Genomic DNA, 26,682 nt, shown 5'->3' on the forward strand with positions numbered 1-26,682 from the left:
TTTAATTTTGCAGATTAAATAAAACTTATAGGACCCTCAAGAAAGAATGTGCTACCAATTTGCTGACCTGTCCATCTAATTGCAGTGGAGGATTTGGACCTTTTAGGACATGTGAACTGGGTTATTTATGGACAACAAAGACTATATTGTTTGAAAAATTAAAGAAAGCAGAATAATTATAGCTGTTATTCAAAACCAGCATGTAACATCCATAACTAATTTATGTGTTACCCAGCACCCTCTTTCTTTCAACATTTAGTAGCAAAATCCTTTTTTAAGCTTATTATGTCAAATTACAGGCCAAATGAAATTTCATCCTATGCTGATAATGGATGTCTATAATAGCCGAAAGAGCTTTAGTAAAGTACGATAATACATAACCATTTCAATTTGGAGCTAAGCCAGTGTTGCAATATATTTATACAACTAATATTGTTAAATTTCTAATTTTCATTCTCTCGATTTGAATTACAAGTTTCTTCAGAATGAAATCCACTTATGAGGAGCTGAATGGTTTCTTACTTTAGCTTACTATTGTAATGGCTGCTATAGTTTTTTTCATTATCTATTTAAATCTACCTGAAACTTTCATGTAGAATAAGTATGAACCTCTGTAAAAGTTGTACAAATTACATTTCTTAATTGAAAGTGTATATAATCAATAAGTACTTAAGTATTTATAATTTTATTATGTATGTATATATGTATATATGTGTGCATATATAATTGTTAGATATAATAAAAAAAATTCAGGCATTACCAAACATACCATTCATGACTTTTTTCAATATATATTAAAATACTTATTGCAAGTAAAGACACAATTCTACACTCCAAGTATCCATTTATTACTTTCAATTATGGAGGGGGCTGTTTTAAAAAGTTTGTGTTATTAATCTACTTGATAAATATTTTTGCATATTACACTGCCTCTGTGGTTATAGCATTACTGGTGCTTTATTAGTTGGATTATGACAGTTCTGTCTTCAAGAGTAATATGACTTTGTTTTCCATGCCTTCATGGTACGCCATTTAATCCATGAAAAATTTCTTTCAAAGATGACATTCACATGTAAATGCAGAAAATTTGTTCCGAGAACAAAGTTCAGATATAAACACAAATTTCAGTCTGTGAATCAAATGTGTTAATCAAAATGCTTAGCAAAAAACACAGTATGAACTTATAACCATTGGAATGGAAGTCAACTCTGAACAACCGCGTGGCAGTACATGCTGCTCTCAGAATACACCCCATTGACCATGTGTATGATTCCTGGGGAAAGCAATAGAAATCTAAATTGATAAGTAAAAGAACTGGCAACCTTAATGATTATTGTCTAATATTAGGAAATAAGTGTTTTGTAGCTCTAATAAATATAATTTGGCTCAAAACTTTTTGAATATATTGCAAGGTGTAATTTGATCAATTTTGATTCCACTGAAAGATCTTAGTTAACATTATTACTTCTTTTCTAATAGTGGCTAGCATTCAGAAGCTTCCTGCAGCATCTGTTCTAACAGACATCAACTTCCCAATGAAAGGACGAAAGGGAATGGTTGACTGGGCAAGAAACTCAGAAGATAGGGTAGTCATTCCAAAAAGCATTTTTACTCCTGTATCATCAAAAGGTAAATATGTGACATAATTTGAGCTTTGAACAAAACATTTCTAATAAGGTTATTTAATAGTACACTAGATACAAATCTGCTTATGTTAAACAACTTAGTCTGCAATCATGGGTCTAATTTTGTAAATATAGAAGACTTACACATAGTCTTTAAATCTGAATTTACTGGTGGAAAGGACCTATTAAAATGGAAAAATGCAAATTATAGATCTGCCCTTGACATAATTAAGTCTCAGTAATGTCAGTTTTATCCCAGCGTAAAGCATGTGGCATAATATTTTAATTTGAGGTATGGAAACATACCACTTTCTACAGTCGTTTTTAATTTTGCTTTGGTTTGTAGTTATTATTTTGATATGTAAAGGCAAATTTAAGAAAAAATTAAGTTTCAAGAACATCTTCAGAAGCCTCTAAAATTAATGGCTACTTTCAACAGTGACGTTGTAGTCTTGATTTTTACCTTGGAGATCTTGACCATATATCTTAAACTCCAAAAGAAAGTTGTCTCTGAAGCTCCTTAGCTGCACCTACAGCTGCCTCTGGTCTCAGCCTGGTAAAGAAAGGTTACTTCATAAGACACAAAGCCACTGAAAACACATCTTTTAGAGCTACCATTAATATGTATGGTGTGTGGGCTTATCTGTCCCATGCATGGTTAAGAAAACATTTCTTCTACTCGGCTTTGCATCAGCAAGTACTGGAATCCCCTAGTAATGAGCAGATTAAAGTTTTATAAGACAGTATTTTTCTTGTCGTTTCACTAATATTTTTAATTTCATTCTTTCTAGAATTAGATGAATCATCGGTATTTGTTCTTGGAGCAGTCCTATACAAAAACTTAGATCTAATTTTGCCCACTTTGAGGTAAGCTACGAAGTAATAAGCTGTTATAATCTTTGTAAATTATTCCAAAAATGTGATTATAGCCCATTCTATGAAAATAGTCAAACAAGCTTTGTTAATACAAAGAGCCTTTTCTTAAATTAAATAGAAAATACCAATTTAATGAACAGCTTATTAGCATATTATGCACTTCAAAACAACTAGAAAAGACAATTTTGGTCTCTGATTATAGCCCTGCAATTCTTTTATAACTAATCATGACTTGCCTTAAGACTGAGGGAAAAAAATAAGAAAAAGAAAAAATTGAAGTCTCTGTAATAGAATGGGTCGTTTTAAAATTAATCTGTCTTCTCTCTTTATTTGCACTTAATGGTACTGTTCATCAGCATTACATGAAATTAAAGGAGTGCCATGATGACTGGGAATGCATGCTTTGTTCTTCATTTGCACAAGATCTCAATTTGCTTCTAAATAAATATTCAATTATAGCTACATTAAGAAAAAATGCTGTTGTTCAATTAGAGAACTATTTTTGGAAGAAATCCATTGATTTCTTTCCTCCCAGACACTAAAGGAAACAATTACACATAGCAATTCTACCAACATTAATTTATTTGCTCTATTGTCTTAACTACTTTACCTGATCTCACAGAAAACATCATTCACACCTACTTGGGTAGTGATGCTATTACTCAGGATGACCCATTTCTTTCATTTCACCCCATCTCCTTCAGGAGGTCTGAGACCAATCATTTGTTTTTTTGTTTTGTTTTTTGTTTTTTGTTTTGTTTTGTTTTGTTTTGTTTTTAGTTCAACACAACAGTGAGTTGTGAGCTCTTACTCACACCCTCATGAATAAAGCTTCCACTTTTTAGGGAAGAAAGACTGAATGATCTGTACAGTTATACCTGGGGCATAACAAATAGCATTGTAAATAAACACAATTAGAGTTCAGTCCAACAGAAAAAAGCCTTGCAAGGAAGCAACTAAGTTTTCTGCAGCAGCAGTGACTAATTATGATTCTTTGGGAGAAATCTTTCCCTGTGCAGCAAATTATTAGTATATTACTTGGTGAGTCATGGAGTGACCCTCTAGATGCAATGCAGGTTCACATTCAACCAGAAAGACAACTATGGGAAGGGTAGTTTTAACTCCTTTTTCTCTGGATGGAATTTGGGCATTCTGAATTTGAATCAGTCCGTATTTGCTTTTGTTCTACCAATAACAGATTTCAAAACAAATAAGTTTTCTCTCAACTTTTCCACTGGTTTGATTAAAACACATTGGTATGCAGGATTACAGATAAAATGGATTTCTGGTTACATTGCCTCTAATTCTGTGTATGATGTTCATTTGAAAAGAAATGTGGTAAATTAAACGTACCCAGATACTCAAAGTTAGACCCTCATTTCCATAAGGAGTTCATTTGTATGAAGCTAACCTTTCAACAACTCTAGACTAGACACTAACTTGGAATCAGATGACTCGGGTTTTAAATTTAATTTCACATAACAAGAAATTTTTAAACTTGCCCCGGTCACTCAGCAAGTGCCTTCCTTTAGTTCAGCTGTAAAATAGAAGCACCTTAATAAATAAATAAATAAATAAATAAATAAATAAATAAATAAACAAAATATAAGCAGTGTGATGTGCAATATCCACCCTATTTGCTGCTGAGTGATATAGTGAATGCAAGTAAAATATTCAACATAAAATGCTTTAGATAGTGAGTTACTTTTTTTCCTACAGAACTAACAAAGTTAGATTGTATTATGATTAATCATGTTTTGTATAATACCATGGAACTCACTCACTTAAATAAAGCCAGGTCATTCCATACTTCTTAAATTTATGGTCAAGGGAATTGAAATTTTATTTAGGGTAGACTACTGGGCATTTTAATGAGTGATTTCATGGATAAAGCAGGGAATTGTCCAGAGCAGTGACTCCTGTAATACCATCTGTGAAGCAAACGGATTTAGATTAATTTGGGGGCAAATCATTGAACTTTTAATATGTAAATTGTGAAGTTGAACTCAAAGGTTCTTTCTGATTTCAAAATTTCCTTGTCTTTATTGTAGTAAAATTGTAGAATTGTGCAGTTCTGATATATTCTTTAAAGTCCTCAACAACCTTTATATAAGAACTCTGAATACGTATACCTATTCAGAGTTTCTATGTATAAAGTAATTATGTAAATGACCAAAGGAAAACATTTAGATTCATTGACAAGAAATAATGATAATGGAACATGCAGGATTAAATGTTTGTTTAAGTACTATTTGAAGGTGAAACATTAGCATTTACTTCTTGTTTTCTTTTTTGTACAGTAAAATGTAACCATGAAGCATTCTCAGGCATGCTTTTTTTCCTTTCAAAAAACTATTTCAGAAAGTTGAGTTAGTAACTGTACAATTATAGATCTACTAAGTAAGAATAAGCCTTTTAAACGACAAGAGTTATGTCTTTGTTTCAAGTCACTGAACAAACATTTACTAAGCTGCAACCCAGCTAACCTTACTGGTCTGAATTCTTTTACATCTCCTTTACTGTTGAAACTCCAGAACAATGCTTAATAAGTAACAAAGGTCCCAGAAATGTTTACTGGAATAATTAATTGTCTTATCTGATAGAATATTCTACATAAGCCATTTTCAAAATAATTAGGTACATAGACATTTAGGGTATATACCGTACAACTATTTTAGGAGCAGAGGAATAAAATATATATATCTTGTTGTTTTACTGTATAAATTGTACTATGTGAATTGAACCCAATAGGAAAGGGAATATTTTATTTATTTATTTTTTGTTAAAGCTTATTTATTTTTGAAAGAGAGAGAAAGAGAGAGAATGAGTGGGGGAAGGGCAGAGAGAGAGAGAATGACAGAGAGAGAGAATCCCAAACAGGCTCCACACTCCACACTGAGCCTGACATGGGGCTCAATCCCACCACTGTGAGATCATGCCCTGAGCTGAAGTCAAGACTCTAACACTTAACCTACTAAGCCACCCAGATGCCGCAGGAAAGGAAATGTCTTCTTATTCATCATGAAAAAAATACTCAAATTTGCTCTTTATGTTTAGTCATCATTTACCAAATTTTCATGACACATTTTCCTGAGTGATCATTTTACTAATTATCTGTTGAAACTTTAAAAACCGCATTTCCTATACACAGAATAATGTTAGGCTTGCTGTTGAGTTTCCAGAAATTTTATATCTTGATATAATCATTTTCAAAACAATACTTTGCATAATTTCTCTCATGGGGACTAGGAAGGAGAACTTGATGTAATGTTTTGAATAGATATGATTTAGAAATTTTCCTTCACACACAGGCAGAAATAACTTTGCATCTTGACTCTTTTATTTAGAGATTTATTTTCTTCTCTTGCCCTAATATGCATTCAACTATTCTTCAAGCTATAATTTTTATTTTGCTGTTGGATTGTCTTCCTTTTACAATTAAGTAGATTCAGATTGTCCCTTCAACTGAAAGAATGTGCTCTACTCAAGTCCAAGCTAAATATGTGCTATTCTCAGCCTTCTACTTTTTATCTCTCTTTAGAATAGTTTTCTATGGTTAAAGAGCATAGAACCAGAATAGTAGTGCTACAAGGCCCTTTAACGGTTCGTACCATCTAGAATTCCACTTCTACACATGAGAAACTAAGGTTCTTATTAGTTCAGTGACCTGTCCAAGATTATATGCCCAATAGGTGACTGACTTCACGTCTTCTCTACCCAAACCAGGACTCTTCCACTGTCTTGCTGCTTCTATGATGCTTGTATTGATTCATTTGAGCAGTACAAACTGTGTACCTCTATGTTAGTGTGAATACATATTGCTGTTCTGCAGAAAATCTTGTAAAGTCAAGGAAGAGGTGACCATGTATGAACAGACTCAAGGATACTTGAGAGTCAACTTGGTCACTCCGAACCAAGCTACTGACACCAAGGCGAGAGCCTGTTACTCTTCCCAGCCCCTCATGACCATTTTGGGGCCTGATAGATGAAAGCTGGCCAGCAGAGGACAGATGGTCTTTTGGGAGAGGCAAGGCCACCCACACACATGCCTCATTCCCTGTGTGTGGAAACTAAAAACCACTCACAGCCTGGCAAGTTCCCAAGCTGCTGGTGAGGATTTTTAACTGAAACAACCTTTTAGTGGGATAATTTGGCAATCTCAAGAGGCTTTAAAGATGCATTGTCATTGAAGCAGCCACTTCTAGGAATTTATGTTACTGAAATTATTTCTAAGGAGGAAAAAGTGTATCCAATCATATATTCAAGCTAGAGTTTAAGAAACAGTTGTAAATAATCCATTTTCTGATTCATTTAATAGTCAGGTTCTGGTTTTATAGGAATTCACAATACTTTTTAATGTAGGAGTGATATGTAGTTTTCCTGTAGGACATGTGAAAAATATAGCCTGTTTAAAAAGAAGAGCATTTTAATGTAGCTATTAATATTCACGACATTGTAAAGGATCTAATTAAAATTATATGCAAATTCCACTATAGTTTAAAATGCTAGGGAAAATAAAGATGAACCAAAAGCAACAATGTTCTCATAAGCCAGTAGTGATTTGAAAATTATCTTTCAAAAAGGAAAAAAAATATTTTTCAATAATGCAAAATCACATGAATGTGATGTCAAGTGCACCAGCCTGATAAAGATAAATGATGCTGAATTTTTTTCATATTTAGAAAATGGAACTCATTTGAGTTCATATATTATAGGAATTAAAAGCAAATGGGAAAAGCAATTGAACTAAATTATATTAGAAATAATCAAAACATGAAAAACATAATTACTTTTAAACCAATACATCCTGAAGGCAATCAACCTGAAATTGTTGAGTTCTCTTAAGAGCACCTGTTCTTCAGTTTCAGGACCTAAACTTTTAATCTTGCTTCTTCATTCTGAGTTTGCAATGACATATTGTAGTTTTGTGATATCCTGTATCGTTTTATAATATCCTATTGTGAAAACACTAGAAATTAGTAATCTATGGAAGTAACAAATTTGCATGACTAATATTAATGAATATTATTATGCATTCAGTATATGATTTACAAAACTCTGAATTTAATTTGGACACACCTTTTGAAAGTGAATTTAAATCCCTGATCACTTAGCTTCTTTGTAGTTTTAGGTGTTACATCCCTTAGTAAACCTACTTTGAAATTGTAATTAGTTTTAAAGCTCTAAGTTAGCTGAATCCTACTTTTTAGCAGCCATCAGCTGATTTTAGTTTGAAAAGCAAATATATTTAGCTTAATGATTTCAGTGAAGTCCTCAGTTCCTACAATATGTGAAATCATCTACTTTGGTTTGGTTTTACTTAAATTGAGGGGCTTTTTGAAATAATTATGAAAACTCTCACTTTAGAAGCTATATGAACTATAATTCTAAAAATGGAAAAAGACTACAGTAATTTTAATATTTAGTAAACCATTAACATATTTTCACTGTACCTTATCTGATTACACTTTATTTGCACAATTACTTTCACAGTCCCCTCCACTGATGTTTTTTTGTAATACTGCATTGCATTTTTTCGTGTGATAAAAAACAGGTAACATGAAATTTACCATTTTAACCATTTCTAAATACACAGGATAGTAGTATTAACTATATGCACCTTAATGTGCAAAAAATCTCTAGAACTTTTTCATCTTGCAAAATGGAAACTGTATATCTTTAAACAGCAACATCCTTTTCTTTTCACCTCCTCCCAGCCTCTCAAAACTTTGTTTCTAAACCTTTGACTACTTTAGCTTCCTCATATAAATGGAATCATGCATTACTTTTTTGTGTATGTGACTGACTTATTTCACTTAGCATGATGTTTTCAAAGTTCATCTTTTTTGGAGCATACAACAGAACTTCCTTCTTTTTTAAGGTTGGATGATCTACTGTCTGTATATACCATATTTTATCTATGATCTATCAGTAGGTATTTATGATGCATCTGCCTTTTGGCTATAATGAATAGTGCTTCAATAAACATGGGTATGCAAATATCTCTTTGAGATTCTGTTTTCATTTTTTGGGGGGTGTATATCCAGAAATGAGATTTATGCATCATATGCTAATTATATTTTTGATTTTTTGAAGAATCTCCATACTGTTTTCCAAAGCAACATTCCCACCAGCAGTGCACAAGGTTTTCAATACCTTTACAACCTTGCCAACACTTGCTATTTTCTGGGTTTTTTATTGTTTTGTTTTGGTTTGTTTGTTTGTTTGTATAGTAGCCATCCTAACAGATATAAAATGATATCTCATTGTGGTTTTGATTTGCATTTCCCTGATGATTAGTGATGTTAAACATCTTTTCATATACTTACTGGCCATCTCTATATCTTTGGAGAGATATCTATTTAAGTCTTTTGACCATTTTTTAATCCTATTGTTTGTTTTCGTTGTTGAGTTTTAGGATTTCTTTATATATTCTCAGTATTAACCCTTTGACAGATATATGGCTTATAAATATTCTTTCTTATCCCACAGATTACCTTTTCACTCTGTTGATTGTTTGCTGCATAGAAATGTTTAAGTGTGATGTAGTACTATTTGTCTAGTTTAGCTTTTGCTACCTATACTTTTGGTGTCATATCAAAGAAATCTTTGCCAGATTCAGTGTCATGAAGATTTTCCCCTATGTTTTTTCTAGGAGTTTTGTAGCTTCAGGTCTTACGTTTAGATCTTTAATCTATTTTGAGTCAATTTTGTTTATACGGTGCAATGTAAGAGTCCAACTTCATTCTTTTACATGTGGATATCAAGTTTTCCCAGCCACATTTGTTGAAGAGATTATCTTTTCCCCATTGTGTAATCTTGGCACCATTATCAAAGATAATTTGAGCCTATATGAGAGGGTTTATATCTGGGATCCCTATTCAATTCAGCTGGTCTATGTGTCTATCATTTGTCTTTATTCCAGTACTGTACTATTTTGGCTTGCTGTAGCTTTGTAATATGTTTTCAAATCAGGAAATATGAAGCCCCTTGCTATGTTTTACTTTCTAAAGATTGTTTTGACTATTCAGAGTTTTTTGAGAATCCATATGAATTTTAGGATTTTTTTTTCTATTTCTTTTTTTTAAAAGTGTCATTGGGATTTTTGATAGTAATTGCAGTGATCTGTACATTGCTTTTGGTAGTACAGACATTTTAACAATATTAAGTCTTCCAGTTTGTGAACATGGATTGTCTTCCCATATTTGTGTGTCTTCTTTGACTTTTCTCAGTAAGTTTTTTGTTTGTTTTTGTTTTTGTTCTTGTTCTTGTTTTTGTTTTTGTTTTGTTTTGTTTTTGGCTTTCAGTGTAGAAGTCCTTCATTTCTGGGGCACCTGGGTAGCTCAGTGGATTAAGCGTCTGACTTTGGCTCAGGTCATGATGTCATGTTTGGTGGGTTCAAGCCTCATGCCAGGCACTGAGCTGTCAGCACAGAGCCTGAAGCCTGCTTTGAATTCTGTGTCTCCCTCTCTCTCTAACCCTCCCCCACACATGCTCTGTCTCTCTCTCTCTTCCTCTCAAAAATAACTAAATATCATTACAAATTGTTTTTAAAACAAAGTCTTTCACTTCCTTGATTAAGTTAATTCCTAAGTATTTTATTCTTTTTGATTCTATTATAAATGGATTTGTCTTATTAGTTTACTTTTTAGATTATTTGCTACTGTGTATAAATGCAACTGATTTTTGAGTGTTATTGTTGTATTCTGTACCTTTGCTAAATTTGTGTATTAGTTCTGACAGGTCTTTTTGTGGAATCTTTAGGGTTTTTTACATATAGGATCATTTCACGTATGAACAGAGATAATTTTGCTTCTTTCTTTCCATTTGATGGCCTTATATTTCTCTTTCTTTCCTAACTGCTTTCATTAGGAATTCAATACTATGTTGAATAGAAGTGGCAATAGAGGGCATCCTTGCTGTGTTCCTGATCTAACAGTGAAAACTTTCAGTTTTTCACTATTGAGTATGATGTTAGCTGTGGGATTTTCATATACGGCCTTTACTGTGTTGAGATACATTCCTTCCATGCCTAATTTGTTGAGAGCTTTCATCCTGAAAGAGTGAATTTTTTTTCAAATACTGTTTCTGCATCAAGATAATCATGTTGTTTTTGTCCTTTGTTTTGTTCATGTGTTACATCACCTAGATTTTCATATGTTGACCATCCTTGCATCCCAAAATAATTCCCACTTGATCATGTTGTATGATCTTTTTAATGTGTTGTTGAATTTGGTCTGCTGTTATTTTAGTTAGATTTTTTTTTTGGCATGACTATTCATGAGGAATGTTGGCCTGTAGTTTTGATTTCTTACAGTATCTTTCTCTGATATTGATAGGAGGGTGTCACAAAATGAGTTTGGAAGTATTTCCTCCTCTTCAGTGTTTCAGAAAGTTTGAGAAGAATTGATGTTAATTCTTCTTTATGTGTTTGGTGGAATTCTTCAGTGAAGCCATTTGTTCTTGAGATTTTCTTTGTTGGGAGGTTTTTGATTACAGAATCAATCTCTACTAGTTATAGGATAGGTCTGTTTCAATTTTTAAAATTTCTTCATGAATCAGTCTTGGTAGGTTGTGTGTGTGTGTGTGTGTATATATATATATATATATATATATATATATATATATATGAATTTATCCATTTCTTCTAAGCTATCCAGTTTATTGGAATGTAATTGTTTTAGTATTCTCCTGTAATCCTTTTTTATTTCTGTGGTATCAATTGTACTGTCTCCTCTCTTCACTTCTGGTTTTGTTATTTAAGTTTTCTCTTTTTTATTAGTCTAATTGAGAACTTGTCAATTTTGTTGATTTTTTGCAAATAACTAACTCTTAGTTTGGTTGATATTTTCTATTGTTTTTCTATTCTCTATATTTCATTTGTTTCTGTTTTAATCTTAATTATTCACCTCTTTCTGCTAACTTTGGTTTTAGTTTATTGTTGGTTTTTATTTCCTAGTTCTGTGAGTTTTAAAATTAGGTTGTTGATTTGAAAACTTTCTTCTTTTTATTTTCATTTTTTTAAGTTTATTTATTTATTTTGAGAGACAGCAAGTGTGAGTGGGGGTAGGCACAGAGAGAGAGGAAGAGAGAGAGTCTCAAGCAGGCTCTGCAGTGTCAGCGCATAGCCAGTTTTGGGTCTGGAACTCACCAACTGAGATCATGACTTGAGCCCAAATCAAGAGCCAAATGCTTATCCAATTGAGCCACTCAGGAATCCCATTTCTCTTCTTTTTAAATGGAGACATTTACCCATGTATTTTTCTGTCTTGGTAGGGCTTTTGCTGCGTCTCATTAGTTTGGGTATATTGTGTTTTCATTTTCATCTGTCTCAAGATATTTTTAATTTCCCAGTGACCTATCATTTGGTCCAGTAATTGTTCAAGTGTGTTTTACTTAATTCCACATATTTATGAATTTTCCAGTTTTTCTTTTGCCTTTGATTTCTAGTTTCATTCCACTGTGGTCAGAAAAGATACTTAGTATGATTTGAGTTGTTTTACATTTCTTAAGACTCTTTTTGTGGCAGCTGTGATTTATCCTAGAGAATCTCTATATACACTTGAAAAAAATGTATTTCTGCTGTTGTTGGAGAGGGAATTCTTTATATGGCTGTTAGGTACAGAAGTCTATAGTGTTCAAATCTTCTGTTTCTTATTGAAACACTATCTGGTTGATTTATCCATTATTAAAGTCAGGCATTGAATTGAAATCTGTTATTGTGTAACTGTCTGTTTTTCCTTTCCATTCTGTCAATATTTGCTTCATATATTTGGGTGCTCTGCTGTTAGGTACGTATATGTTTATAATTATTATATCTTCCTGGTGAATTGGTCCAGTTATTATTATATAATGTTCTTCTTTGTCTCATAGTGTTGAAGTTAAAGTCTATTTTGTCCAATACAAATATGGCCGTCTCTGCTTTTGGTTACCATGTATGTGACCATCATTTTCCATCTTTCACTTTCAGCCTGTGTATGTCCTTATACCTAAAGTGAGTCTCTTGTAAACAGCTGTGTTCCATTTTATACTCATGTTTTTACTCTCTTTAAGATATGGTTCATATATGAAGCTCCTTAAGCCTTTGTAATAACTATGAAAAATAACTTGAGTCTCCTTTGAATGAATAACTCTATACATTTTTTAATGTTTTAGATACCAACTAGCACAAACCTCAAAAATAGAAAAGAACTTTATTACTTTAGTCATGAAATCCATTTGGCTGTAAGATCTGCTTTCCTAGCAGTGAATACAAATGTGTACCAGCCAGGAAGCATTAGTAGATCACAAAGCCTGACATGGTACATAGAGAGCCAACTATTCACTTATGCAAATTAGAATAAATTGATGGAATAAATTAAAGCTAATTTCATACACCGTACACTTTTTAAAGAGGGAGTCATTGCATAATGTAATTTGCTTCTTTTTCCTTCATTATGCATTTTAACACCATGGTATTGGCATTATGTTTTAATCCAACTTGGCCAAAAGTTTGATATTTTTGTTTACTATGTGTTTATTTAATATGATATTCTAATCTGTGTTAGCACTAAAATGTGCAAAGCATAAATGCAAATGAGGATATATGATGGCTAGATACAAATCTTGCCCTCATTGAACTTATAAGGAGACATACATATCATTAATTGATGTTGTGGTAGTGATAGTTACATGTTAGGAGGGCAAGGTGGGGGAGAGTATTCACATAAATGTGATAAGAACATCCATCTGCATAATTATATTGGCATGCATCCATTCCCAATTGGATTCTAAATCACACACACACACACACACACACACACACACACATACACACACACACACACACTTAAGAAAAGTCATAAGGCAGACTCTGTCCTCTAGGAGTCACCTTGTCCACCAGGCCAGTTGAGAAGCTGATAAACCTGACACAAAGTAACATGTAACATACCCTACAAAAGGCTGCTTATCTTACCTACTTTGCTTTCCATACCCGTTTCCCAGGGCCAAAATTCCCACATGCCCAAACACAGAAAGAGAACTTCATAAATATCTTGACAAAATTATAAATTCCTACTTAGAATACCCACATCTGAATTTTCCAGTAAACTATCCGCTTATGCAACTTTTAAAATAATACAAAATATCTGTATGCTATCAAATTTAACTAACATTTATTAATTAAAATTAGCAGCTGAGTTAAATTAACATTGGTTTTATTTATAGCAGAGAAATAGGATTATAAACAGAACCAGTGTCACTTCATAGCTTTGTTAATTCAACCTATTCTCATTTGATCCCCCAAACACTTTTACTCACGGAGAAACAGGGAACAATAAGTTTGTAAAGGGAACTTGGCATTTAGAGCTTTCTTTCATATCACTCCCAGTGCAACTTACCTTCAATTAGTATTCAGTGAAATAAAGGACGGTTAACCAGCCCTCTCTGTTTGCAACTACCTTCCCATAAGAAATATAAAGACACATTTACACTGTGTTGTTTCTTACTATTTACTGTTAGGCTGGATACCATGAAGCCTCCTGAGTGTTTAAGAATTTGCTACCTGGGGGCTCCTGGGTGGCTCTGTAGGTTGGGGATCCCACTTTGGTTCAGGTCATGATCTCGCAGCTCATGGGTTTGAGCCCCGCTTCGGGCTCTCTGCTGTCAGCATGGAGCCCACTTTAGATCCTCTGGCCCCCTCTCTCCACCCCTCCCCTACTCATGCGCTTGCTCGCTCTCTCTCAAAAAAAAAATAAATAAATAAAGACATTTAAAACTTTGAAAAGAAAGAATTTATTTGACATTACTAGATACATTAAAGATGGATTTAAAAATGTTATCCAACTCAGGGTGCCTGGGTGGCTCAGTCAGTTAAGCTTCTAACTTCAGCTCAGGTCATGAGGTCATGATCTCATGGTTTGTGAGTTCGAGCACTGCATGAGGCTGTGTGCTGACAGCTCAGAGCCTGGAGCCTGCTTCACATTCTGTGTTTCCCTCTCTGTCTCTGCCCTTCCCCGACTCATGCTCTGTCTCTCAAAAATAAATAAACATTAAATTTTTTTTAATGTTATCCAACTCAAAATATACTTATAGTTACTCTACTACTAAATACAGTAAACTCCACACAATGACATATTAGCATTCTTTTCTGGTGAAATATCATGGAAAAGACCATTCCATTAGAGAAGACATTTTCACAAATAATGTGAGGTTCAACATTTTTGTACAATATTACAATTATATGATTTTGATGATACAGTCATTTTGGAAAATAGTGTAGCAATAACACAAAATTAAACACGCTTTTGCCACATGATCAAGCAATTCCACTCTTAGATATTTACCTGAGACATATGAAAATAGATGTCTATGCAGAAAGTATGTATGCCAACTATTCATAATAGCCAAATATGAATAGTACTATTCATAGATACTAAAAATTAGAAGTAACCCACAGGTTGCTTACTTTTATTGATGAATAGATCACAAACTGTTATATCCATATCATGGAATAGTACTCTGCTATAAAGAGAAACGAAATGGATGAATCTCAGAAACATAATGCTAAGTGAATTAACTCAAACACAATAGTCGATGTACCGTATGATTCTATTTAAGTGAAATTCTAGAAAAGACGTGATTATAGTGACAGCATGTTCATGGTTGCCTGGAGCCTTGGGGGCAGGAAGGGATAAGACGCAAAGAGGCTCATGGAAGCCGTTCAGGGTGAGGAATCAGTGGTGATGCTTGCATAGTAGTATACAATTACTAAAAGAGATGGGGTGCCTGGGTGGCTCAGTTGTTTAAACAAGTACTAACACCATTATACTGCCCCCTTAAAAGTGGTGAATTTTATTATCTGCAAATAATGTCTTAAACAAGAAAGAAGAAGGAATAATATTAAATGAATTCATCTTACATACGTGTTACGAATTCCACAGAATAGTGCATGTTCTATGAAAGAACATGCTCTGTAGTTTATTTCAAATCAAAAAGAAGGGATGGAAAGAAATATATATATATATATATATATATATATATATATATATATATAGCTAAAAGTACAATAAAACTTTAAATCTGTAACAGGTAGTGTGTGGCATTTTATACATGTTGTATAAAAACTTGTATGTACAAGAAAGAGTTGGCTCATGGTTATGGATAATTTTTGTAGGTTGCAAATATGTTTAAAACTCCTTTGTTAGTGAACTGTAATTGTTAAGGTATTTCAAAAGGTGAATATATTCCTTACTTTGAGCATATTGAGCTAAAGAAGTGTCCTGTAAGTCTCTATTGCTGAAATGAATGATGGTCAATGATTAGCAACAGCATTTATTTATATTTAAACTCTACTTGCTCTCATGCTAAACCACATTCTAATCATTCATCGTAATGAATTTTGAGACAGTCCAAAAAACGCTAAGATAGCACTTTACAAGAAGAATATTTGGTCTCCTGGAGAACAAAACCGTTAAGTCCACCTGAGATAAATGGATTATATTCATTTAAAGATTGCCTGAAGGTTTGAATTCACAATCCATCTCTCTTGCAGGTGAATCAGATTTAAGTAATCGAAAGCTTGTAAGTGCTGTTGCTTTTTCATCTTTCCTGCATCTAAAATGGTAACAGTCAGCAATAGCTTTTTCCCCTCATAGTTTCCTAGTTCCAGGTAGGGTTTATTTATAACAAAAAATGAACTGTAGCCTTCCATAAGTAGTATTTAGTATCACACTTTAAATCTGTTTGCCCATTGTTTCTCTGTTCTCCTTAGGATGCATTAGGATATATTTCCTTACTTAACATGCATCCAAACATGTATGGAGCAGTGAGAGTTCATATTTGTTATTGATCCATTCTCCTTTTAATCACAATTACTCTGTTTCAGAAACTACACTGTCGTTAATTCCAAAATCATCGTGGTCACAATAAGGCCTGAACCCAAAACAACTGATTCATTCCTGGAGATAGAACTAGCTCATTTGGCTAATGTAAGTATTATCCATGTGACGTCGACTTGCTTATAGAACTTACCTTTAAAGATAAGTTAGCAGTCACACATTTGATAATATCAGAACACATTTTCTGGACTTTTTAGAGTTGTAAATGGAGTAACTTGTTATGAAGATTATATTATATAGAAACAAAATGTCAGATTATCCTATGCTTTTGTCCATAATAAAACTCTCTTCAGTTTATCCATGATAACAATTATTAAATTGTTTATCCACGTACACATCTTTTTTGGGCTTTGAGCTAATCAGCGGAGGAGACCCAATGAATAAGAACCTGTCTCAAGTGTGGTGGGGAAGACTGCCATGTAACTACATAGGTTTAAGATGCATGCAGTAATTGAAGTTATAAACATAATACAAAGAGGAGTGATTAACTTCAGGTACCCTAGAGCAGGAGAATGGGTGGGATGGCATTTAAAAGTGCTAGGTCAAAGAACAGAGTAGGCTTCTTATAACTAGTTGGGTGCTTCAGTAATCTAAATCTAAATCTCCCATTCCAGAATGACAAGAACCCTTTCCTGAATCTATCTAACTGCAACTGAAATTCTTTTAATCTTTTTTCAGTCCTCCTGTAGAAATTTAAAATATCTACTGATCCTTTATACATTCACTTTACATGCTTAAATCCTTGATGAGTGGAGACAAGGAAGGTGATTCCTACTAAGGTTCTCCTAATTATGCTTTTATACTTCCTGTATTAAAGTGAGCCACTCTCTCATGTTCTATGTACACAGGTTTGGTTTTTTGTTTTTTGTTTTTGTTCTTTTGTTTTTTGGGTTTTTTTTTTTTTTGGTTTAATTCCTTGCAAAGTTCCTGGGAAGTTGACCTTTACATACAAATAACAGAAACACAAAGTGTCATTTTTCCCAAATCTAGAAATTTAATGAATAACATAATGGAATTTATATTCACATCAATTGGTTTACAAAACTTATGTATTGTCTCCTGTTTTATAACTTCTTGTTTCCAAAAAGAAAATCAATCTTGGTTTTATAAAAAATGACAGTTATCTTCCCTGTAAACCACTTTTTACTAACATGCTTCAGGCTTCCTAGATTGTTTAGCGAAAATCTCAAATCTCAAATCTCTTAGCAATAGCTCTTAAACATCACAACTAATACTTAAACTATTGGGTCTTCTACTTTTGCCAAAATATGACCATACTGGTTCTATTTAATTTCAAGAATGTGTTTTATTTCTATAAAATCTACCTTTGTACACCTAAGAATAATCTTACCTCTACCTAATCTCATCACTGCATTGAAAGCTGGCAATTCCTTTAAATATTGCTTTTGAATAAGGAATTTATTTTTTGTAGGTTCAAAATTTGTTGAAAAACTATTTACTTAGGTGTTTGCTTTTATTGTTTATTAGGGTAATGTCTATCCAGTTATAAACATTGGTGAAAAAATAGTAAGAGATCCTAGTTCCCTGAATTGCTTACTAAAAAAGCAGTACAATGTCTGAGTATATATCATGTTTCTTGTGGAGAAAACACTTATGTAAATGAACTTTTACAATACTTTCCTAAATAAAGTCATTATTGAGAATTTTAAAAATACATTAATTAAATGACTTTTTTTCATAAATTGAAGAAAGAGTAACCTCAAAAAAGCATTGATGAAACAGTCTCACTATTTCAATTCAGTAAAACTATTTGAAATGAACAGAGATATAAGCTTTGAGTCAAACTTCTCTCCTGGGGGTTTATTTTGTCAGCTGATTTACAAAGGAGATAAACCATGTACATAAAATAACTTTGTACATATGAAAACCCAAGTATATAGTCAATACACTTTATTAAGTACCAGCTAGACACTGGGGTGACAATGAAAGTCAGGATATAAGAATGGTGAAATAATTATCACAAGTCACTTAGAACTAAATCTGTCTTTCATAATTTTGAGTAAATGAGTTGACCAGATTTTCAAAACAATACAGTCTCCACTCTAGAAGATCTCCATTTAAGGGAATATAGACAAATCTGTTGAAAAGGGGGACTGAGAGAAGATGAGAGGAAGAAGAAAAGCTTACACTGGAGAAGAAAGTGGCACCAAGTATTCTAACTCACTTCTATTATCCCCTTGCTTGCAGTGCCCACCTGTCTTCAGAGGCCACCCCAATTAACCACCACACAATGAAGCCTCTCTGGATGGCTGGATTCCTCACTTCTTCCCTTTATTTTATAAATACCTTTCACACTTTGTCCATACAATATATACAGTCCTTCATACTCTCCTGGTTTGAATTTCTAATGCTTGTTGTATTCATCTTACCATCCAAATTAGAGTTTGTAAAGTACTGTTCATTGAGGGAAAGAATATATAACAGATTTGTTGAGTATCTTAGTATTTATTACCAGTCTTATATACTTTATATACTGATTTTAGTTTGTTTCCATTGAAGAGATAATCAAACAGCCTATACTGAAATGTAATAGTCTTCACTAATGTGAATACATCATAAACATGAAAATAGAAATTATTAGAAAAGCTGAAATTTTAATATAACTCTACATAGATATAGATTATCATTGTTACTGCCTTCAAAATTGAACTATTTTAGATATATTTTTAATATCAAGTCTACTTTCATGTATTTACTTCTATCAAAAGTATGTGCTGTACTTTCCTGAGCTCAGAAAACAGTAATGACTTGCAAAATATATCTGTTTCATATACCATGTAGAAGAAAAATGAAGAATGGGAATTAATAGTTATAGTGAGCCTAGGGAAAAGCCTGTTAACATTTTCCAAACTAAATGTATTCTTTTAAAAAGCTTTTTAACAAATAGCGTTTAAAGCATGTTAAATATAATAAGGCCCTTGGGAACTGTAGGACTAGAATATGGAATCTTGAAAATCCAAATTGTATTTAGCAAAGCCAATTGCAGTTTTATCCAGCTCATAAATCATTAATGACTAAGATGCTATTCTTAGTTCAGTTTGGGGGAGCCTATGGCTTTATTGGGATGACCTATAGAGTCAGAGTTTATGGTCCTTCGTGTTTAGGTATAGCAATCACTTGCTTTTAAAAAATATCAAAGTTGCTTTCCCAGAAAAAGAATTTTATTTTTAGTGTTACTTAAGGTTTCTTCAGGATGACATTTATGCTCATTAATATTATTAGATTATCTGATATATAAGGAAAGTTACTAATTCTATTGAAAATAATTATTGACACCTGAACGAATATAATAGAATGACCCTAAATGCGAGTGCACACGTATACACACACACATGTACAGACACCCACTGTTTGGATGCCTTGGATCTGACAGATCTAAGCTGCTATGACTTTCTAAGGTGGATAGCAACTCCACCTTTAAAGATGAGTTAGAAGAGTAAGTAAGTGCATACATTTTAGTTATCTCATGCTCTATCAACTTTGTTACTCTGAAAATGAATTCTTTTTCCAAATGATAAGAGTTTTAGGTTGTTCCATTTTGGAGAGGCAGTTTGGGCTATGCTTGCCTGCAGTCTCTGTGGTCTTGCCTTTCTTTTTATTTCTTCCTCTGAGTAAAAACTTTAATGATCTAGTTAGCATGATACTGCTGTCTTTCAGGACTGAGAAAAATCCATGAGGTTTATTTGTAGTTCTCAAATTGGTCATATTCACAAAAGAATCTCATGGGAATTTGGGCTTATGGGTTTTGTTTTCTTTGCCATATTTGCTTGCATACTAATAGGATCAGCTAACAAATTAAGGAGTTTGTTTTATGTGTATAAACTAAAGTTAATCATGAGCCATGACCTTTGTAAATCATAGCTGCAAACACAATGGAAGACTATAATGAATATGTTTGTTACCATTAGATAAGCATGAGAAACAATGAGAAGAAATTTGAAACACTCATCAGTGGGTATTTTTGAAAATATCAAAGGCTGATAAAAACCTAAGGAATTAAAAATCACTTGACAAAGCTTAAGGAAGTCCAGTCTATAAATCTATAATTTCTGCAAAGGGGTGTTTGTATGCCTTTATGTTTTGAATCACTTTTCTACCCTACCTTTTGTCCATTTGAAAGAGATTTCTGATTTTTTTTCTGCTTAAAGTTCTGGGTAATTTTTATGGAAGAGTCTTGAAATGCTGACTAGACAGACAGATTGATGGCTGTGTCACCAGCTGAAATTGAGATAGAATTTGTTCCCTAGCTACAGTTAGTATGGTGTTTTGTTTTGTTTTGCTTTGGTTTTTTTTGTTTGTTTGTTTGGTTTTTTGGGGTGTGTGTGTGTGTGTGTGTGTGTGTTTTCTTGATTATATCCTAAATTCCTCAGTTTGAGTAAGCACCCTTTCCACTTACATTTCAAATTCAGTTTATTTTGATTCATAATACATAGTCAACATTTTTCAAAAAGATTTTAGAATAATTCTGCTATTTTTGGAGCAGTGGTGAGCAAATCTTTTTAGTTAGGAGTCAGGTAGCAAATATTTTAGACATGTGAGCTATAATGACCTCTGTCCCATTTACTCAGTTCTGCTGTTGGAGCATGAAAGGAGCCAGACAATATCTAAACAAATGAGTGTGGCTCCACAATGAAATTTTATTTACAAAAATAGGTGGCAGGCCAGATTTGGATTCTGGGCTATAGAGTTAGTCAATCCCTATATAGTAAACAGAATCATGCCCCCTCCCAAAATGCCCATGTCCTAACCTCCAGAACCAGTTATGTTACATGTCAAAAGAGATTTTGCATATGTGAATAAAGGTAAGGACATTGAGATGGGGAAATTATCTTGGATTATCTGAGTAGGTCTAATTTATCACATGAACCATTAAAAGTGGTTTTCCCTATGGCTATGGTTAGAAATGCAGCATACTAAAAACTCAACTACCATTACTGACTTTGACAATGAATGAAGAGGGCCTCAAGCCAATGGGTACAGGCAACCTGTAAAAGCTGAAAACAACCTCTGGTTGCTAACCAGGAAGGAAATGTAGACCTCAGCCTTTCAACTGCAAGGAACTAATTCTACTGAAACCTGAATGAACCTGAGCCTGGATTTATCCTTAGATCCTCCAGGAAGTAGTGATATCATGCCAATACTTTGATCTCAGCCTTGAGAATCTCTTGAGTAGAGACCCAGCTGAGCTCATCAGACTTCTGACCTATAGAAACTGTGAGATAATGAATTTATGTTATTCTATGCTGCTGTTTATGGTAATTTGTTACAATAGCAATAGAAAACTAATATCCCTGCATTGGAACATTGCAAAATTAATTTTAGATTATGAAGAAAATGTATATGTAAACATTAAGAGTGCCGTTTTGAATCAGATATAATGCAATACTGATGATACATTATTCAATAAGAATTAATTAGCAACCAGAGATTAAATTTTGTCCTGCTGATTATTATTCCAGCACCTTAGCAACCTGATGAAAGGAATCACCAGACAGTGAGAATGGCCACTGTAAAGTGGTGGTGGGATATTAGAGAAAATCGGAGGATGCCACGAGCAGCACCACCTAGGCCCCACCACAGAAAGGGCCTTGTGGAACCAAGTGCTGGATGTCAGGGGCAACTCTGGCATGTGCAGATATGTTGTGCTTTTGAAGCAATTTAGCAAAACTCTGCTGGCAGCTGATAGACTGGAGTAGTGCAAACACTTCTGGTGCCTTTGCCTCTGCTACAATCAATCCCATAGAAGTTTTATTAAGATATCTTCTTGGCTATAAAAGGAAAAGACTTAAGCTGTATGTTTTACCTGTATGAAATCTAGTTATTTAACCATTTTTATTAAAGTTATTTGCCACTCCAACTCATAAGAAATACTTGGAGAGTTTCTGCTCCTAGGAAACCCATGTGTTTGTTGAGAGGTGCACCAGGCTCCTGCGCAGCCATTGTTGGAAATGATATAATCATGTGATCATATAAGGGTAAGACACTCTAAGACATCTACATGAAGGCAATGATTTTCTCTGAAGAATACACATAAAAATAATCCCTGATAGCGATTCTACTTTTTACTGTTTCCCATATGTCAAATAGGCAGTATTCATTGGGAAATAATGTACATTCAGGTTAGTGATACATCTCAGAAATTAGGGAAGCAAGCTGTTATCACATCCACAAAAATAGTGTCATCTGGTTAATGTGGGCTAGTGAGTAACCATATAGCAGAAGCTGGATTAAATATATCCTATTTCTTTATGTTCCAATTAAATAGCTGCCAACTCCTCAAGAAGAGCTATGCAACATGGATGTGACTCATCCTGATAAAACAATATTCTGCATTTCTCACTTCAGTGGTCTTTATATCAGTCTGCCTTAGCTACAGCCAGCTCCTTCTTTTCCATATTGACTTGTTCTCAATGTGATGCTTTCTGTAGAACCCTCATATATCTATTAAAAAATTCCTTTATCTCCATGATCATATTAAGTAAGAACACAGTATTGCATTTGTAATGATGCTCTTTAGACTTCAGGTATATGTCAGCTACCCTTTGAAAAAAAAAAGGAAAAAAGGAAGAAGAAGAAAAAAGTGTTAGACCCAATTTAGTTCTTTTTAAGTATCCTTTAAAAACATGGAAATATGGAATAGTACTTACCATAACCTTGGAAAAAAGATTTGGAGAACATTCAACAGATTACCTTCTGCAGTTGAATTTCATACACTGTTTTCAACTGTATCATATCCTTGGGTGGTATATTACACTTTTAGGTACTATGAAGCTGTTTATATGTTAAAAGAAATACTCTCACTGATCAGATTTTAGGGGCATTTCATAGATTTGACTATGGAAATATTACATACACTAAGATCTTACCCACTCCCTTCCACCATGCATTCCTTAGACTTTATTTAATGTGTCTTTTCTCAAATAGTGGTAGAATTATACACAGATTATAAATGAGTCTTTTGTGGGTCAAGTCAATCATATAAGAAATGTTCTTAAGGAATTCCCAAAATCTTTTTGTGCAGTGATATATAATAGCTACAATTATGCTTTAGTGGGGAAAGAAAGGGAAGATAAGCTTAGCAGAACCCAGGTCTTTTTAATGCAATGCCTTTATGTCCAAAATACTGAAAATTAAAGAGAGACAGTGTAGTGTCCGCTGAGCAGTCTTTCTCCCATCTACATTCAAGAAGTCAATGTGCAATGCTCTCGAAGATGTGACAGAGACAGTCATTCTGGAACATCTGAGTCAGAAAATTGGAAATGCTGAGATAGTTATGATGAAGTCACTGCCCTTCTTCATGCCCTTAATGCTTCATCTGTTCACTTGCTTTGCTTCAATAGACAAAAGGATATATTTTTAAATATATTTTTAAGTTTAAATATTTTAACAGGAGTATGAAAGGTACCAGAAAGTTAAGACGTTTCTAGATATGGAAGTTGCTATGACATATGAGCGCTAAGCATTTGAAAGTTTAAAAAAAAAAGGGTAAATAAACCATATGATTTCTGTTCTGTGCATCTTGAGCAGTACTTCTTCAAATTTGATGTGGATAGAAACTATGGTGGGTGGAGGGAGTAATAATTACAGTGCATATTCCTAGGTATAGCCCCAATCTCAGAACTTGTGGAGACAACTAATCTACATTTTAAATAATACCCCAGTTGATTCTGGAGTAGGTCTGGAGAAAACACTTGGAAAACACTAAGATAGCAAGAGTGTAATAAACATAGTGTGTGAATTGAATTTATTCAGAACTTAAATTAGGAAAAATTAGAGAAACGGTTTTCATTCATTTTTATTGTGACTTTTATCTTTTCTGTGATCAACTTCCTTCAGATCTCTGCTCAGATATCATCTTATTGGTGAAGGCTTCCCAATATATAAAATTGCAACTCATTCACTTTCCAGACTTCCCTGTCATTGTGATTTACTTTCTCATCATAGCACAGATTACCATCTAGCATTTTATGTATTTATGTGTTTATTTGTCTCTCTCCCTGCCCCTTTCACTATAGTTAAGTCTATGAGGCAAGAAATTTGCTCAATGCTGTATCCTCAGTACCTGGAATGTAACAGGGGTTTACTAAGTGACTTTTACATGAATGACTAAATGAAGTTTACCATAGTAAGAGTAATTTACCACAGTGAGATGTATTTAAAGTGTTCTGTAGGGAAAGAAAAAGACTTGAAATAGAGTTTTGAAAGAAGAAAAGGAATTATTTTATGAATGTCATTCATGAATCACTGAGGTGTACATCTAGAAAGGATGTTCAAATCCCTTATTATAGAAAATTAAAAAAAGAAAGTTATGCAGCCAAAGGAAAAGAGAGAACCACCCATAGAAATAAATTTACAAAGCCAGTGCTATTTTATACTGTTAAATGGGTATATTGGTTTCGTTGATGTGGAAAAAGGGAGAGAGGTAAAAGTAAAAGTAAAAAAAAAAAGGCAAAGACTATTAAAGACACTTGAAAGTAGTATGTAGAGTACCTATGGTAATTAGGAAATTTGAGTCATGGTACATTTTTAAAATGCTTAAATGTAGGTGAGTAGAAATATTTAACTTGAGTTTAACTATTCTATTTTGACTGGGATCAAGAGAGACAGTTTTTTTTCTGTTGCTATCTGTTTCTTTATTTGTTTGCTTGCTTGTTTTACCAAAAATGTGGTTTTCAAGAAGATAGTATATTTCCAAAAGTTTTCAAAAACGTGAAGTTTTAATATTTTATGTGTTAATGATATTAACAGTTTTGAAAATGAATTTTCTTACGTACATTTATCTCATATGCCTGGGAATTTATTTTGTTTCCTTAGCTTAGTGCATTTCTTAAATCTACGTCTGTCGGCTAGTGTATAGCTCAACTCTTTTCCCCTTGTTTCTGTCATCACATTTGTTACTCTCTGTTGGGCTCACCATTTCCTGTTATTGACTTCCTGTAAATTCCTCATAACAGATCTTGTAGCAGAGTACCTTTGAGAAAAGTATCTAAAAATTATAACAAATATTTTATAAGTGATTTCTCAGCAGAACTTTTTAGCCAGTTTTTTTTTTCATGTTTAGTATTCATTTGTCATTGATATTTGCCTTATGTTTCCCATCACACATTCTTTTTCCTTTAAGCAACTGGTCTATCTAGATACTAAGATTCCTCTGATTTGTTTGTTCTGCTTATTTTTCTAAACTTCAAATGTTTAAATAATTGACCGCAGCTCACAGACCTCCGATTCGTAACTGCACTAGAACTCACAGAGGGCAGTGTCTGTCTGTCGTGTAGGTTCCAGAATGTAGAGTGAAGCACAAGAGTGAGTAGTGCATTTTGGAACCTTTAACAATCCTCATGTGGATGCTTTTTAAATTTTCACAAGGACAAAAAGAAAGAGCAATATGAGATAAGATCCAAGAGATGAGAGGTGAAGAAGGTAGAGGATAAAATGAAGGGTTAACAATGGCATGGATTAAGAGTAGAACAAACATTTCTCACCTTTACATTTTTATCTGAAAGTAGAAATAAGTTTCTTTAGGAGACTAAAAAAGAAAGAGATATTCAAACAATTATATTCATATTATATTTCTTTTCTAATATTATTTTCCTTTTGTTGTAAACTATTAGGAACACTAAATATGAAATATTAATCCTATAATCAGTATCCTGTAATGGTTTAACTTTATCTAACCCATATATTACTAAAAGAAGTGAACTAGATTTAGAAGAACCATTATCTGTGGTTCTTCTAAAGACCATTATCTCTGGTTCTTCTAAAGGTGAATGTATCACCTTTCTATAATAATTTCTATATTAATTAAACATATACTCATATCCTTCACTGTAATATTTCAAGGATAATTTGTTTTCTATAAAGTGCTCTGAGTTCTTTGAACAAATCCCAGATAAATACACCATAACTTTATGATACAACATTGTAGCTATGCTAAGGATTTCTTACAAAGTCACAAATTGAATGAAAATTTAAGCTAAAACCAGATAGTATCTCATAAGACCAAGGAAGAAAACAATTTTAAAAATAAAGGAAAAATAAAGGAAGAACAAGAAAAAGAAAACAATTCAAAACAACACTCCCTTCTGTGACCCTCCCCAGATCTATGCCTCCTGTAGAACCACATTAAAGATACACTTAGTCCATGAAACTTGATCTAACACAAGCCGTGATGCCCCTCATTTGTCCCTTAAACAGTATATTATGACTAGTAACACTTATAAAAACATATCTATTTATGGTCATATAAACATTCCACGTGTGTGTTTCTCATCAACTTCTATAAG

General features: G+C 33.3%; 1 protein-coding gene across 4 annotated transcripts in view; it reads left to right on the forward strand.

The window, feature by feature from the left end:
• ADGRB3 (adhesion G protein-coupled receptor B3) overlaps positions 1-26,682 on the forward strand; it is a 728,500-nt gene that overhangs the window by 409,935 nt on the left and 291,883 nt on the right. For all 4 annotated transcript variants that reach the window (XM_011282405.4, XM_011282404.4, XM_006931831.5 and 1 more), the window contains 3 exons: positions 1,480-1,629; positions 2,417-2,492; positions 16,366-16,468. In XM_011282405.4, coding sequence (XP_011280707.1) covers positions 1,480-1,629; positions 2,417-2,492; positions 16,366-16,468 — 329 coding nt within the window. The remainder of the gene's footprint in view (positions 1-1,479; positions 1,630-2,416; positions 2,493-16,365; positions 16,469-26,682) is intronic.

This window comes from Felis catus, chromosome B2 (genome assembly GCF_018350175.1).
Source record: "Felis catus isolate Fca126 chromosome B2, F.catus_Fca126_mat1.0, whole genome shotgun sequence".
In the NCBI taxonomy this organism is placed as follows: domain Eukaryota; kingdom Metazoa; phylum Chordata; class Mammalia; order Carnivora; family Felidae; genus Felis; species Felis catus.